The sequence below is a fragment of the Gossypium arboreum genome, chromosome 1 (assembly GCF_025698485.1).
Source record: "Gossypium arboreum isolate Shixiya-1 chromosome 1, ASM2569848v2, whole genome shotgun sequence".
Lineage (NCBI taxonomy): Eukaryota > Viridiplantae > Streptophyta > Magnoliopsida > Malvales > Malvaceae > Gossypium > Gossypium arboreum.
The window spans coordinates 123,193,192-123,208,354 of NC_069070.1; the positions used below are offsets into that span (position 1 = coordinate 123,193,192).

Genomic DNA, 15,163 nt, shown 5'->3' on the forward strand with positions numbered 1-15,163 from the left:
TAAATTTTTTAAAAACTTTTAAAAGTAAAAGAATTTTAAAAAAATTTCGGGGCCAAGCCCCTGATCCCAATAACCATCAGCCACTAGAGCGAGAAACCTTGAGGAATTAGTGGAGAAAGTCAAAGATTATAAAACACCTATTTGATATGCAATTTTAACATGATCCCAACAACTTTTTTTTTTATTTTCAAAAAGAAACTACAACGATTTTTATCAAATTATTTCTTTATTTTCATATTAAAACTAATATTTAAAAAAAATGTTTGTGATTGAATCGTTCTGACCATCATTTTGATTAAAAACTAAAAAATTAATTTAACTATTAATTTAACCAAAATTTTATTGTTTCAATTAATTTATATCGATTTTTAATTAGTTTAAAACCAATTTTCAAATCAATATGTGGACTAATTCTCGATTCAATTAATTTAATCGACCAATTCGATTCAATCCATTTCAAATATTTTTTATTAAAATGTTAAGAAAATGCACAAACTTAGTTTGAAAGCATTGCATTAGTAAGATCCTTAAATTTAATTGTACAATATAATAAAATAATATTGTACATGATTAATTCTATCTTAAATTATTATATGAATTAAAAAATATAAAATATGTATTTATTAAAAATTATATAAAATTTGAATAAAATAATAAAATTGAAAGTTAAAAATAAATTTTATTCTTAATTTTATTATTTTTTATAAAAAATGTTATTTTAAAAAAATTAATTGTTTTTCATTCGAGTTGGTATTATTTGTCGGGGTAAATGCAAATGACTTCAAAAAATAGAAAAATGCAATTGATCTCTTGTTAAAATTATTAAATTATATTTTAATCTTTTAAAATAAATTTTTATTTTTATAAAAATATGAAATCATAAACTAATACATATTAAAAATATATTTTAATCTCTTAAAATCTATAATTCAATTCTATTTCCTGATAAATTTTTTTTCTAAATTTACCTCTAGTACTTGTCACATTAAATAAATAAAATATTTTAAATATAATATAAATATTTAATACAAATTTTTCTTATATAATGTTTACACTAATTTTATATAAAAATAATAATTAAATACATGTCAACTCATATATTTATTATTATTGTAATAGTAGGTTTCGATTTTTTAATACATTCAGTGGTTATATTTAATACAAAACTTTGTGTGTTAATATGATGATAAGAGATATTCACTGTTTCAGTTGTAATCTGAATTAAAGTCATATTAGTAATGTTACTTTTAGGGCTTTATATTTACTTTATAATTAAAAATAATATAATATTTATATGCACGATTGTACATGGAATGCATAGAAATAAAAATAAAATAATTAAACAAACACGGGTTTTGAATTGGCTTGTGAAAAACAAAATATGAGCTGTTGTTTTCCAATTTGAAGTCTGTTTCCTAAAGAATGGTGACTTGAGACGGAAGCGTTTTTAACAAACGTGCATAACTTTTTAATTAATTTTCAAAAGTTTTTTTTAAATTTCATACATAAATTATTTTTAATTTTGATATTAAATAATTCGGTCACTTTAAAATGATCAAAACAATTTAATTACTGTAAATTTTAAAATTGAATCATTAATAATAATTAATTACAATGTTAATATTATCCGTCAATTGTATATATTTTTATTGGTATAATGTTGTCACTTTTTAATAGTAGAAATGGATGAAAATTATAATTAAAATGATTAGTTTATTATTTAACTTTATGTATAAAGACTAATTTGCTTATTTTCTTAAGTATAAGGGTAAAATATAATCTAACTCTTAATATACTGAGCCTACATGATACTTTTATCCAATATTTGAAAAGAAAATACTACAATTTTAGTTATAAATATCAATATTATACATAAACTTTGATTCAATATGCAATGTCATTCATGAAATTTGATTTGATTTAATTTTCACGGATCATTAAAACATTATCGAATCAACATCATTTTATGTTGATATATTGCATATAAAAACTATTATATTAATCGATATGAAAATAAATGTAAGTATTTTTAAATGTGTACAATGAAATCAAAATTAAAATTTCATATACACATATAAATCATAAATTAAGTTCATTGAGAATAATTACATCAAATTAAAATTTATACATTAAATTGCACGTTGAATCGAAATTAATGTGTAAATTTGATATTTATCACTAATTTTAAATTAAAAAATATGTCCTTTTATTTTATTTCTTCTGCAGATATCATAATCTAATATATAAAAATTGAATTTTATATCGACATATATTCTTCATATCTTATTATATTTTATTTCGTAATTAAAATATTATTATTATAAATTTGATGGTCCATGTTCCTAACCTTTTCCCCGTGACAGTAGTAGTCCGTTTGTATTCCACAATTTTTGTTAAACACACAATTTGGCAAATTTTCAAAAAAGGGGAAAAAAAAAAAAGGAGGAGGAAAACAATCCCAAAAATCCAAATTCAGATGTCATTTTCCCGAACTCTTTTCTTCAAAATTAAACCCCAAAATCGATTTTGAAAACCGACCAAAACATTTGCACTTAAATAAAAAAATTCAATACAGCTCTTAAATTTTTTTTTGTATGGTAGTAATACCAGAAAAAAAATATCAAATGCAAGAATCCAATGCGTCATCATCTTCTTAAGATAAAAATCTAATAACCTTCTTCGATCCTTAAAATCGATATTGTTTTTGTTGTTTTGGATCTGATTTTGAAGCGTTTAAAAATTTCAAAAACAAAATGGGGAGTTTGGGAGCACTGATGAAACATCCAGATGATTTTTATCCATTGTTGAAATTGAAAATGGCGGCGAGAAATGCCGAGAAACAGATCCCATCGGAGCCTCACTGGGGTTTTTGTTTCTCTATGCTTCACAAAGTTTCTCGTAGTTTCGCTCTTGTTATTCAGCAGCTCGATACAGAGCTTAGGAATGCAGTAAGCGAATCTAGCTTCTTTTTTTTTTTTTCTCTCGATGCTTTCTGTAATTTTTATTTATTTCTTGAGTTATGCTGTTTTGATTTTTTTGCAGGTTTGCATATTTTATTTGGTTCTTCGAGCTCTTGATACTGTTGGTTTGTTCTTTTTTTTTCTTTCTTTTCTTAAATTTTAATTTCCTTTTTTCAATCTCATATTATTTTCCATCATTTATACTTTTTTTCTTACTGAAATTTCTAAATTATTATCAATCATTTTCACGTATTGGCTTCATTACATGATAATTCTACACACTAATTATTGTAAGATTTTACTTGTGAATCTTGATCCACTTCAATTTCTTTTGCAAGCTATTTAACTAATAACATGGTTGTAAATGAACCGAGCTCAACCGACGAAATCACTGCATATGTTCGATTCAGTTTAATAAATGAGCCTCAAAATATTGTTCATGTTCATTTATTTAGCTTGATAAACAAGCTAAACAAACTGAAACAGGACGATTTATGAACTATTCATGGATATATTCATGGCTGTAAATGAACCGAGCTTGAACTAAGGAATCACTGGTCATGTTCGTTTATTTTTAAACTTGTTCGTGTTCGGTTCAGTTTAATAAATGGAGCTTCAAAATATTGTTCATATTCATTTATTTAGTTGATAAACGAACATAAATGAACAGGACCAGAATGATTTATGAACTGTTTATCAATATATTCACGGCTGTGAATGAACCGAGGTTGGACAAAGGAATCTTTGTTCATATTAGTTTATTTTTAAACTTGTTCTTGTTAGGTTCGTGTTCGGTTCAGTTAAGAAATTAGCCTCAAAATCTTGTTCATGTTCATTTATTTAGCTTGATAAACAAACATAAAACAAATAGAAACCAGACTATTTATGAACCGTTAATCGATATATTCATATTCATTTATTTGGCTTGATAAACAAACATAAACATATAGAACCGAGCTTGAACAAAGGAATCTTTGTTCATATATATTTTTTATTTTTAAACTTATTCGTGTTAATTTTTTTAGCTTGATAAACGAAAATAAACAAATAGAAACCGAACTATTTATGAACTGTTCATTGATATATTCATGGCATTGATTGGTATGGTTCGTTTTTTCTGTTGCAGAGGATGATACTAGTGTTGCAGCAGATGTCAAAGTTCCAATTCTTATAGATTTTTATCATCACATATATGATCGCGACTGGCACTTTTCTTGTGAGCTTGTTGAAAATTTGCCTCCTTAATATACAGAGTGTCTTTAATCTTTCTGGAAATAGCTGAAAAATAGCAATTTACTATGTTATTTGGCCTCGGGTATGTATTTGTTCGACATACCCGTTATAACTTTTTTGAAATTTTCGTGTCCAAATATGTTGTAACGAGCACTTTAGCATTGGCAATATGTTAAGTGGCTCATGTTACCTTATGTTACTCAGACTTAGTTGTGAGTAGCAGCGGATGCAAGTATGTGCCTGACATAGGTATATTCAACTTCTTTTTAAGATTTCCATGTATTAGGAGAGTCCTTATAGGATCACACACTGTACCTGTCTTCAGATATCGGTTGGATACAAGGTATTAAACACAGGTGTTTTAGAAAAAAATGAAGAGTCGGAGTAACATAAACTTTCTGTGCTGAAATAGATTCTTCGTTTTTAAGTTGCATAACTTTCTCACATTTCAGGTGGTACAAAGGAATACAAAGTTCTCATGGATCAGTTTCATCACGTGTCTGCTGCTTTTCTGGAACTCGAAAAAGGGTTAGTTAACATTTGTTATCTTAAATTCATGTATCAAGTTTTTATTGGTTGTCAATTTTTGATAAATAATCGGTAGTTCTCGATTGTTTATTGCAGTTATCAGGAGGCAATTGAGGACATTACACTAAGAATGGGAGCAGGGATGGCAAAATATATTTGCAAGGAGGTTTGTTACGTATTATCCTTGTCATCCCGTTGAGGGGTTGGAACGAAAGACTCAGTTATATTTTGGTTGACAAATTTTGCTGTTTTCCCTTAGACAAAAACTATCTAAAAACCAGAATAAGTTTTACTGATGTGGATATTTTCATATTCTAATCATGATTTACTTGGCGCTGACTATTCATATTCCGTATTATTACTGGTTGATCTCTGCTAGATTGTCTCATACCATATAAAAGAACTGATTTATCCAACTTAGCCACTAAGTTTGCTCGATACGTGATAAAACTTATGAATGTATTTGTATTCTCCCGTACTTTTCTTTTTATTTCGCAGGTCGAAACAGTTGATGACTATGATGAATATTGTCACTATGTAGCCGGACTTGTTGGATTAGGTTTGTCCAAGCTATTCCATGCCTATGGATCAGAAGATTTGGCTCCGGAATCGCTCTCCAATTCAATGGGGTTGTTTCTTCAGGTATTTGCTCTGTGATATACAAATGAACCAACGTGTTTCATGCTTCGATTTTAATGTTTGAAGACTCGATTCTAAAACTATGTATTTTGGATCCAACTGAACTACAGAAAACAAATATTATCCGAGATTATCTAGAGGATATCAATGAAATACCGCAGTCACGCATGTTCTGGCCACGCCAGATTTGGAGTAAATACATCAAGAAACTTGAGGTATGTGTTGTAACCAAATTTCATTCGAGTAACTTCCCTATGTGTATGACTTATATTTTCACCTGCAGGACTTGAAAGACGAGGAAAACTCGGTCAAGGCAGTGCAGTGCTTGAACGACATGGTCACTAACGCTTTACTACATGTTGATGATTGCCTGAAATACATGTCTGCTTTACGTGACCCTGCAATATTCCGATTTTGTGCTATCCCTCAGGTTGGAGAGAATTCGTATTCCATCTGTTATCTTCATTCATGCATATCATTCAGTTGCGTTTCAGTCTTTAAGCTTTTGCTTGAAATGCGTTAAATCAAGTTTTCGAATATTAATGTCCTATTCAAACTCATGTCCAATTTTCTCTATGTCTTGCTTATACTTAGATCATGGCTATCGGAACACTAGCCTTGTGCTACAACAACATCAAAGTCTTCCGAGGTGTTGTGAAAATGAGGCGCGGTAAGATAGCCTTTAGAATTGTTTTCTTCGATCTTTGATCGATCAACTTTACACTTTAAGTTTTAGTCCAGTATTTCGGGTCGATGATGCCTCATTTCCAGGTTTAACTGCGAAAGTCATTGATCGAACAAAATCAATGGCTGATGTCTATGGTGCTTTCTATGATTTTTCTTGCATTTTGAAAGCCAAGGTAAGTATCCAACCCTGAAAAGTGTCAATCAGATGTGTCATATTCCTTTCCAAATTCCATATCATTGTCATCATATGCATGCATTTGGCCGTTGTAGGTCGACAAAAACGATCCTAATGCACAAAAAACCATGAGCCGACTCGATTCAATCCTGAAGACTTGCCGAGACTCGGGTGTGCTAAACAAAAGGTTTGCAGATGTTCCTGATTTCATAAATTTTTTTTCGGTTTTAGTTTCCGTTTCCTCATGTATATATCAACTTCTTTTTTTGTCTTTGATCAGGAAATCATACATAATCGAGAATCAGTCTGATTACACTTCGTTTGTGGTGAGTTATTTTGACATTTTTCAATCGTGTTTATATTATAATTTGAAATCATCGACTAATTCTTAGTATATTTTAAACCCAATGCAGGTTGTTTTGCTTTTCATTATATTGGCCATCTTTTTGGTTAACCTGAACCCAAACTGGCCTAATAACTAGTAAGTTCGATTTCTAAATAATGATACGATAGAATTATGTTGCTTGGGTTGAAGTGTCAGTTTGATTTGATCAGATTCTTTTTGAATATTTTCGTGTAATTAAAGAATATTTGGATGTTTTATTCTCATATTAATGTGCCAGATGCAAGTATCGAACGTAGGTACTTCAAAGAAACATGACGGGTCAGGCTGACAATAGGGATAATTTAGTTTTTATCAGACGTTGATTTCATTCACTAATTTGTTCTACTTTACGTTTTATCAGGACCATACTTTATCCATTATATACACGTATGTGGAAATCTATAAATGAAGAAACATGGAAGGTGGAAAGAGCGGTGTCAATGGTAAAAAAGTTTTTTTTATTTATTAAAGATCTCAATCATTTGAGATTTTAAGCGAAAATTATCAAATAAAAAATTGATATTATTTTTTTACGTGACGAGGAAAATTTTTAGAGACTAAAACTAAATTACAATTTTTGAGACTAGTTCAATTTAATTAAATAAATTATTTAAAATTCAAAAATAAAATATATTTAAAAATTGATTTAAGTAGCTCATACCGAAAAACTCTTTTGGCTGAAGACAAGAAACAAATAATAGGTTACTAATTTTTGAAGGCTTAAGCAAGTTGAATCAATAACTTCTATCCGGAAATTTTAGATCTCATTAATTAAATTAGATGATATTAAATGTTTAAACCCGTTTAAATCCACAATTTCTATCCATAATTAAATAAATTAAAGAATATTGTATAATAAAAATCCAAAACTTTCTAATTGCTATAATAACCAGCTAATAATCAATAAAAATTGTTCATTTACAAGAAAATAATTACTTTTTGATCTAATTTAACTCATATTTATATATACATTCTGCACAAATCATTTATATTTAATTTTATACGTAATATTTTTAAAAAAATATTACAATATAATGTTCATGACAAATACCAAATTTATATTAGCATTGTTAAGTCTATAAAATATGAAGTTTTAAATACAATTAAAGGCACATGCACAAAATGATACATAAACTCATGTCACTAAAATAAAATAAATTGAATAAATAGTATATAAAAGGTATTCACAAATCGGTGACAAAATTGGCATTTATTCTATATATCACATACAAATATATTAACGCAACGATGGATACCACATATTATAGCACAAAAGGAAAAAGCACACATAACAAAATTATATATGTATATATATATATTCTTAGATGCCAAACAAAACAGAATATAAGTCTTAGAAAACTTCTGCTACTTTACTGGCAAGAACACGTTCCCTTTTTTCTATGTAAGCAAAAGGAAACCAACCTGCTTTGCCCTTGCATTCTCCTTCTGCCCACCCATTATTTGTCACCTGCCAAGAGTATATTGAAAATGAATACTTATTAATTCCAAGTACGGGTGAGTAAAATGTAAAAAAATGACTGAAACCGGTCAAACTTGGTTCATTCGGTTTCGGTTTTATTCAGTTATATAATTTGGTTAGAATTTCAATATTAACCAACCAACCAAACCCAATATACATGAAAAACCGAAATAATCGACCGAGCCAATTCGTTTTGGTTCGTTTTGTATTCGTTTTTGCTAGTTATCTTGGTATTTTAAAACTGAACCAAATGAATTCTATGCCCTAGCAACTGAGTCGAGGAAACAAAAATAAATGCTTCAAAGTCATATATGAATATGGTTAAACCTTTCGCACAACTATGTAGTCTCCAATTGACAGATTCAATTCCGTGTCGGATTCGCCGTTATATGGATACATAACCTGCATAATACATCAATTACTTGGCTATCTTACAGATTATAGTAATTTGGTAATTCAAATGTGTCAATGCTATTATATACAAACCTCGCCTAAAAAGTATCCCATGCAGTCAACAGACTCATTATGCGTTTGAGAAGTATAAACTCCGTTAACTTCCTCAAACGGTGGAGGTGAAGGCATGTCTGCCACGCTAGGTGCAGGTGGTGCTTCAAGTCGTTGCCGCTCTGATATCATCTATTGGGAAGGTGGAGGGAATTGTGTCAATTGTAATATAGTAGTTTAGCTGCAGTGAAAGAATGTCAAGACAAATGACTCGGTGGCACAAACTGCATACCTCACTTTCAAGCTGATCAAGTATTTGAAGGACTCGTTGGTGATATGTACGTTCAGCTTCAACCTTCGATGCAAAGATAAAATCAAGTTACCTGCAGCTTATGAATGCCTACGTGGCGGATTTAACATAAGGAAATTCGGATTACCATAGCAATAAGTCTCTGAAGTGTTAACCTCTGTTGTTGACCTTCAACAGCAGCCATCGCTGAAGCGGCTTCCTTTCCCAATATTGACATGTTTGACTTCAGATCGTGCAGTTTTGTCTCTGCTGATTCCAATTTCATGACAAGATCGTGATTTCCGGGCATTTCCCTCATTCTTGCTTGGCGTTTGGAGACTTCAATTGTCTGTCTAGGTTCACAAGGGGTAAATATTTATAGCAATGATCATAAATCACAAAGGGCATATCAACAGAAAGAATATAACTCTCGCCATCTTCTGTCTAGAGATAACAGAAGGACTATAACTCTCGCCATCTCTCCATAAAAATGCCCCATCTTCACAACCAATTAGCTTGCTTCATGTCTTTCACACTTAGAACCTAATTGTGTTCAGAACTACATATGCATGAATGACTATATATCCATAGGAAGTTAATACAAGCACATATCCAACACATCAGTAAGATATAAAACCTGAGATTCGGCTTCTTGTCGCATTCTGTCATAACGCTGAGCAAGATGTCTCGCATCCTCCAAAGGGGATCCCATAACCATTGCTCTTAGTGGCTCAGCAACCTAACAAATCAAACCGTTCAAAATATGACTCAGATGATTATATTGTTGACAGTAATCAGGGAGAAGGTTAAAAAAAAATCTACAAATTCCAAGAGAATAATCCATGTACAGGTTATCAAACTGCATATTAAACACAAGCCTACTTCCACAGACTCATTAACATAGAAACCTAAAATTTTAAAATTGTAAGGGAACCTGTGTGCCAAGAGCTTTCAACAGATTCCCACGCTCCTTCTCCATGTGAGCACGAGCACGTCCGAAACTTAATGCAGCTTTTGATAACGTATTGCCACTAGTACAAGTATTTTCCGAACCATATTTCTTGCTATCCTCGGATAATTTGGTTCCTTCAGAAAAAAATGTATACAAACAAAACAACGTCATTCAAAGTGGATTTCTATGTTAACAAATGCTTCACCAACACACCTATTTCAACTTGTTTGGACCCGGTGATGATATATCCTTCCACGCCGCGAACAATATCCCTTTGAAAATGCTGTAAAAGCAAAATCAACTAATATAAATAAAGAAATCAAACGAGGCAAAAGTTGACACTAGAGAACAACTAAACAACCTTGGCTGTACGCGTTGAGATATAGAGCTTCTCAAGTTTCTGATGTTGTTGAAGTTCTGCTTCATCGGTAATTAAATTGTCCGAACCTCCATATCCCCCGGCACCGAACTGTTTGAGAACAGCCTGAAGTAAGATTCAATGAAAATAATCAGTCATTGTTAGTGAAACTTATCGAAGGAGTTCAAAAGAGAGATTGCACAGTCTTAAGCATTTGAATTAACATGTTAAGCTGCTTAGAATAACAATAAACAAATAGAATATATTGGAAGGTTTCTAATATGTATTCAACATACAACGGATTTTCAATTCCATTCCCCAAATTTAAATTTTAAATTCAGATGATAAATTTTCATTTCATATTCACATAACAGTTAATTATTTCCAAATTCTATTGAACCGATTCACTAATCATAAAAGTGCGAAGCCACATAGAAATAGATTCAAAGTTTAGTTTAAAAAAATTCGAAAGGAGAGCATAACGAAATCACGAAGATTAAACAGGCAAAGCAAATCGAGTAATACAAAACAAATAAACAAATTGAGTGAAAATTTAGAGACACATTACAGAGCCATTGTTAGCGAAACTTATGGAAGGAGTTCGAAAGAGAAAAATTACACAATCAAGCATTTGAATTGACATGTTAAGCTGCTTATAATAAACAAATAGAACATACTGAAAGGTTTCTAATATCTATTCAACATACAACGGATTTTCAATTCCATTCTCCAACTTTAAATTTTAAATTCAGATGATAAAATTTCATTTCATATTTGTATAACAGTTAATTATTTCCAAATTCTATCGAAACGATTCACTAATCATAAACGCGCGAAGGCGCATGGAAATAGATCCAAAGTTTAGTTTAAAAAAAATCGAAAGGAGAGCATGCTCGAAATCACGAAATTAAACAGGCAAAGCAAATCGAATAATACAAAACAAATAAACAAACTGAGCGACAATTTAGAGACAGCGAGATCATGGATGAAGCTGAGAAACGAAGTTTTGAATCGGATCTAAAGGAAATAAAGAAAGAGAGAGGGAACCTGTTGTTGGCGGGCGACCTGTTCCCTGAACCGGGAGGCTTGTTTTCTGATTGCCTCCATTAAAACGAAAAAATTGGAGGTTTCTACGATGGATTCAAACAGCTGAAAAAACGAAGAAAGCGATATACAGAGAGAGAATTTTCAAATCGTCGAACTCGAACGGTGTGTGTTTTTGGAGAATTTTTCTTATTGGGCTTCTTCAAGCAGCTTTTTTTGGAATATATTTAATTTGTTCTTTTATTTATTAGTTTGTATATTTCCTTTTAATATTTTACCTTGCTTTATTATTGTATTTAAAATTTAATATAATTCTTTTATGAAAATTTTCAATTGATTTTTAAGTAATATAGTTTTACTTAAAATAAGCTTAAGAAAATATTATTTGACTTGTGACGTCAAGTTTTCTAAAGATTTTGTATTAAGTTAATCTGAATACTAATGTTTTAATTGGATCGGAGGTGGGATTAGTTTGATTAAAATTTATTAAAATTTAAAAATATCTAAAAGATATTTGATGTCATTTTTAATTTGGTGTCTTGATCGATTTTCTATTCAATCGGTTCGATCGGTCGGTCCAATCCAATCCAATTTCAAACATCATTAATTAATACGTAAGTTAAACCAAAAGAAATTATTATTTGACACTTCATTAATTAATATTTATTAAATTTAGTATTTGTATGCTATGAGGTACTATTAATAATATTAAAAATTAGTCCCTATGCATCAACATGAGATACATATAGCATGCCACGTGAAATTGTTTGGTCATTCTATCAACTATGTTAGTTTTTTAACAATAAAAATAGATTGAAATTTTTAATAGAAAGTACTAATTTGCTATTTGATCTAACACATAAAGACTAATTTGCCCATTTTTCGAGTAAAATGGGTAAAATGTTATTTGACTTCGAGTATAAAGGTATTCGTGGTACTTTTACCGATATTTTAATAAATAAATTTGTTGATACAAGCTGTCAATAAAGAGGAGAGGATAATGAAGGGAGTGTCGATTCACCTAGCTTAGGTGGAGAGGGGAGGAGATGGTTCTGAGGAGAAGAAGAGCTAATAAGGTTAATAATAAAGAGGAAAGGAAGAAGATCCTTGGACCCTTGTGCACTCAAATTTATATAGTGGGTCACCATTTGTTCCATAGTGTCACATAGTCGACAATACAATGGCTTGCATGGTTGTGCTTGTTGGCTAATTGTTAGTTGAACTTCTGTAATTTGATACGTCAAATTAGACTTTTCAGTACACTTGAGGAGCTTATTCTCAAGCAATTTAAATATCTTTTCTACGTTTTTTGTTGAGTTTTAACTTCTACAATTAATAAATGTTTTTCATTAAGTTTTGATCTTTTTGAGACTAAAATTGGCTAAACAATGTCATGGGGTGTAATACCCTGAAAATTTTTACAGTAAAATATTATCCGTGATTTAGTAAAACAAGGAAATAAAGTGACAAAAAGGGAATTTTTGAGTGATGTCAATATTGAGAAGTATATTATGATATATTAATTCAAGAAAGGACTAAATTGCAAAGATGAGAAAAGTCTTGTTGCACAAGAGTAAATACTCAAAATTTAAGGGGTTGAAGTGTAAATATGAAAAAGTTGAAGGACTAATGGTGCAAATATTTTAAGGGTGGAATGATCTAAAAACCAAGAAAAATTGATGAATTAGGACCAAATTGAATAGGTAAAAAAATTATGAGGGACTAAATCGCAATTTTACCAAATTAAGTGATGACTCAAGGATGGAATTCTAAAAGATCATGAAGGGCAAAATGGTCAATTAGTAAGAGAGAGAATTCTAGAGTGTAATGATTATGTTGATGATATTTTAAATTAATTAATTAGATAAATATTATTTTATTAATATTTTATAAAATGTTTATTATTATATTATTATTTATTTAGTATAAAAGGAAGGAAAGATGAAGAATTATCAACACATTTCCTTGCCCATGCAAACTAACGTAAGATAAGAAGAAGAAAAGAATTTTGCTTTCTTTACAATTTATTCCTTCCACCAAAAATTCATTATTTTCACCTAAAAATTGAAAGAATTTCTATAGCCATCAAGAGAGAAAGATAGCAAGGAGATGATGGGGAGCAAGAATATCAAGTTGGATTCAAGAAATCGAAGCTGGAGGAGAGAGAAAAATCAAGTTAAAGATTGAAGTCAATAAGAAAAGATAAGTACATCAAGATTTTAATATGTTTTTAAGTTTGTTATTATTGATAAAGTATGGAAATAATGTTATAGTAGAGTTTTCTTACATAAGGTTCTATGTTCTTGATATGTTAGTGAAGAAAAAATAAGAGAAAGTGATGAGAAATGGTGTAGAAAAAGAAAATAAGGATGTTATAACATGGTAATTAATATCTTGTACTAAAACAGTTTTGGACAGCAGCAGTAGTCTACCTTTGAAAAATCATCAAAAATTGTAGAAATCTAATTATAGGATGAATAAAATATGAAATTAAATATTATTAAGTCTAGTTTCTTATAGAAGAAATTATGTAAGCAATGGAATTCTAAATCATGAGATGTGATGAATTTTGTGGGACAAGGTCAGAATGATTTCGGGTTCTCCTGTTCTGAATTTGTAAAATCATAAAAAAATTGGATAAAAATAATTAGGGGCTTAAATTTATATGTTTAGAATCCTGAATGAGTCTATTTTCAATAGAAACAAATATGAACATCATTCGAATTCTGTACAAGGAGATAATTAATTTTTAGTGAAGAAGGGTCACAACTGTCAAACAGCATAATAGGGGTAAATTTAAAGAATAAACTGTACTTATTTACTAAACCAAAAATTCTGAAAATTTTATGGTAAGAAGATATATGAGTCTAGTTTCAGGGAAAATTAGCGGATCTTAATTTGGAGTCCTATAGCTTCAGATATAAATAATTTAGTGACTATGACACAGATGGACAGCTTGAATATTCATAAAAAGTAAATAATAAAGATTATAGATAATGTTACTTACAAGTGTGCTACATACATCAAGGATGTGGAATGGAGAGGAGGAGGAGGAAAACATATATGAATATTCATTAAGCATGGCTAATTTGCATATTTTAGGCTTAGGGACTAAATTGAATAAAAGTAAAACTTTATAGGTAATTTTTTAAAAATGTCAAAAATGACCAAATTGCATGAAATGGATTATTTTATTATTTAAATTACAAAATTGAATGAAATTATTAATGTAGTTCAAGATCGGGGGAAAACATGTTTTAGGGATTAAATTGAAAAGTGTTGAAATTATGGAAAATTCTGATATTTTATAGAATTCATGGACTGTTATCAATATATATGAGAATAATAGCTGGAAATAAGGATTAAATTGCAAGAATTCTATTTTCCTGACCCTAAGGATGAAATCGTCATTAATTAAAAGTTTAGGGGCAAAATGGTAATTTTGCCTAGTGCATTAATTAAATGCATTAGAAGATGAAATGAATGAAAATGATGATCAAATTTATTTATAAAGATCCGGACGACTCAAATATGAGACTTGATCGTGGAAAAGAAAAGATATCGGATTAATGAAATTATAAACACAAACAAGCAATGAGGTAAGTTTGTGTAACTTGAATTGTATTTTAAATACTTGAAATATATGGTTATGTGATGAAAATATGATTTGAATGTTCAATTCATGATATTTGATGAAATATTGATAATACTCGATATAAATTGAAAATAAATCCCACTTGAATGAAAGGAAAATTCGATGGATCTCTGAAAAGGAATTGACGGTAAAAAGGATCTAGCTCGGACGGGTGATCCTATTCTGATATAGCCCTCCCGAAGAATACGTGTAAAATGGATTTAGCCCGGACGGGTAATCCGAATTAGGGTCTGAATTTAGCCTGGACTGGTAATTTAGATCCAAGCTCATTAGAGTAATTGTCGTTGCAGGGGATTTAACCTGGACTGGTAATCCCACTATAAGGATGAGGTTC

General features: G+C 30.0%; 2 protein-coding genes across 2 annotated transcripts; one reads left to right on the forward strand and one right to left on the reverse strand.

Annotated features, from left to right (window-relative positions):
* The first annotated feature begins 2,351 nt into the window (after nucleotides 1-2,351).
* LOC108480508 (squalene synthase 2-like) lies at nucleotides 2,352-6,878 on the forward strand. Its single transcript, XM_017783530.2, has 13 exons — nucleotides 2,352-2,948; nucleotides 3,043-3,085; nucleotides 4,087-4,176; nucleotides 4,646-4,721; nucleotides 4,818-4,887; nucleotides 5,220-5,363; nucleotides 5,471-5,575; nucleotides 5,644-5,790; nucleotides 5,955-6,030; nucleotides 6,132-6,220; nucleotides 6,318-6,409; nucleotides 6,503-6,548; nucleotides 6,636-6,878. The coding sequence occupies exons 1-13, from the start codon at nucleotides 2,754-2,756 to the stop codon at nucleotides 6,702-6,704; spliced, it is 1,242 nt and encodes a 413-aa protein (XP_017639019.1). The 5' UTR covers nucleotides 2,352-2,753; the 3' UTR covers nucleotides 6,705-6,878.
* An 869-nt stretch (nucleotides 6,879-7,747) lies between these two features.
* Nucleotides 7,748-11,430, reverse strand: LOC108481978 (SH3 domain-containing protein 2-like). Its single transcript, XM_017785079.2, has 10 exons — nucleotides 11,178-11,430; nucleotides 10,134-10,256; nucleotides 9,986-10,055; nucleotides 9,755-9,906; nucleotides 9,458-9,559; nucleotides 8,969-9,169; nucleotides 8,824-8,886; nucleotides 8,574-8,723; nucleotides 8,415-8,489; nucleotides 7,748-8,075 (listed from the first exon to the last, which is right to left on the reverse strand). Exons 1-10 carry the CDS (start codon nucleotides 11,235-11,237, stop codon nucleotides 7,959-7,961), a joined length of 1,113 nt encoding a protein of 370 aa, XP_017640568.1. The 5' UTR covers nucleotides 11,238-11,430; the 3' UTR covers nucleotides 7,748-7,958.
* Between the last annotated feature and the right edge of the window lie 3,733 nt (nucleotides 11,431-15,163).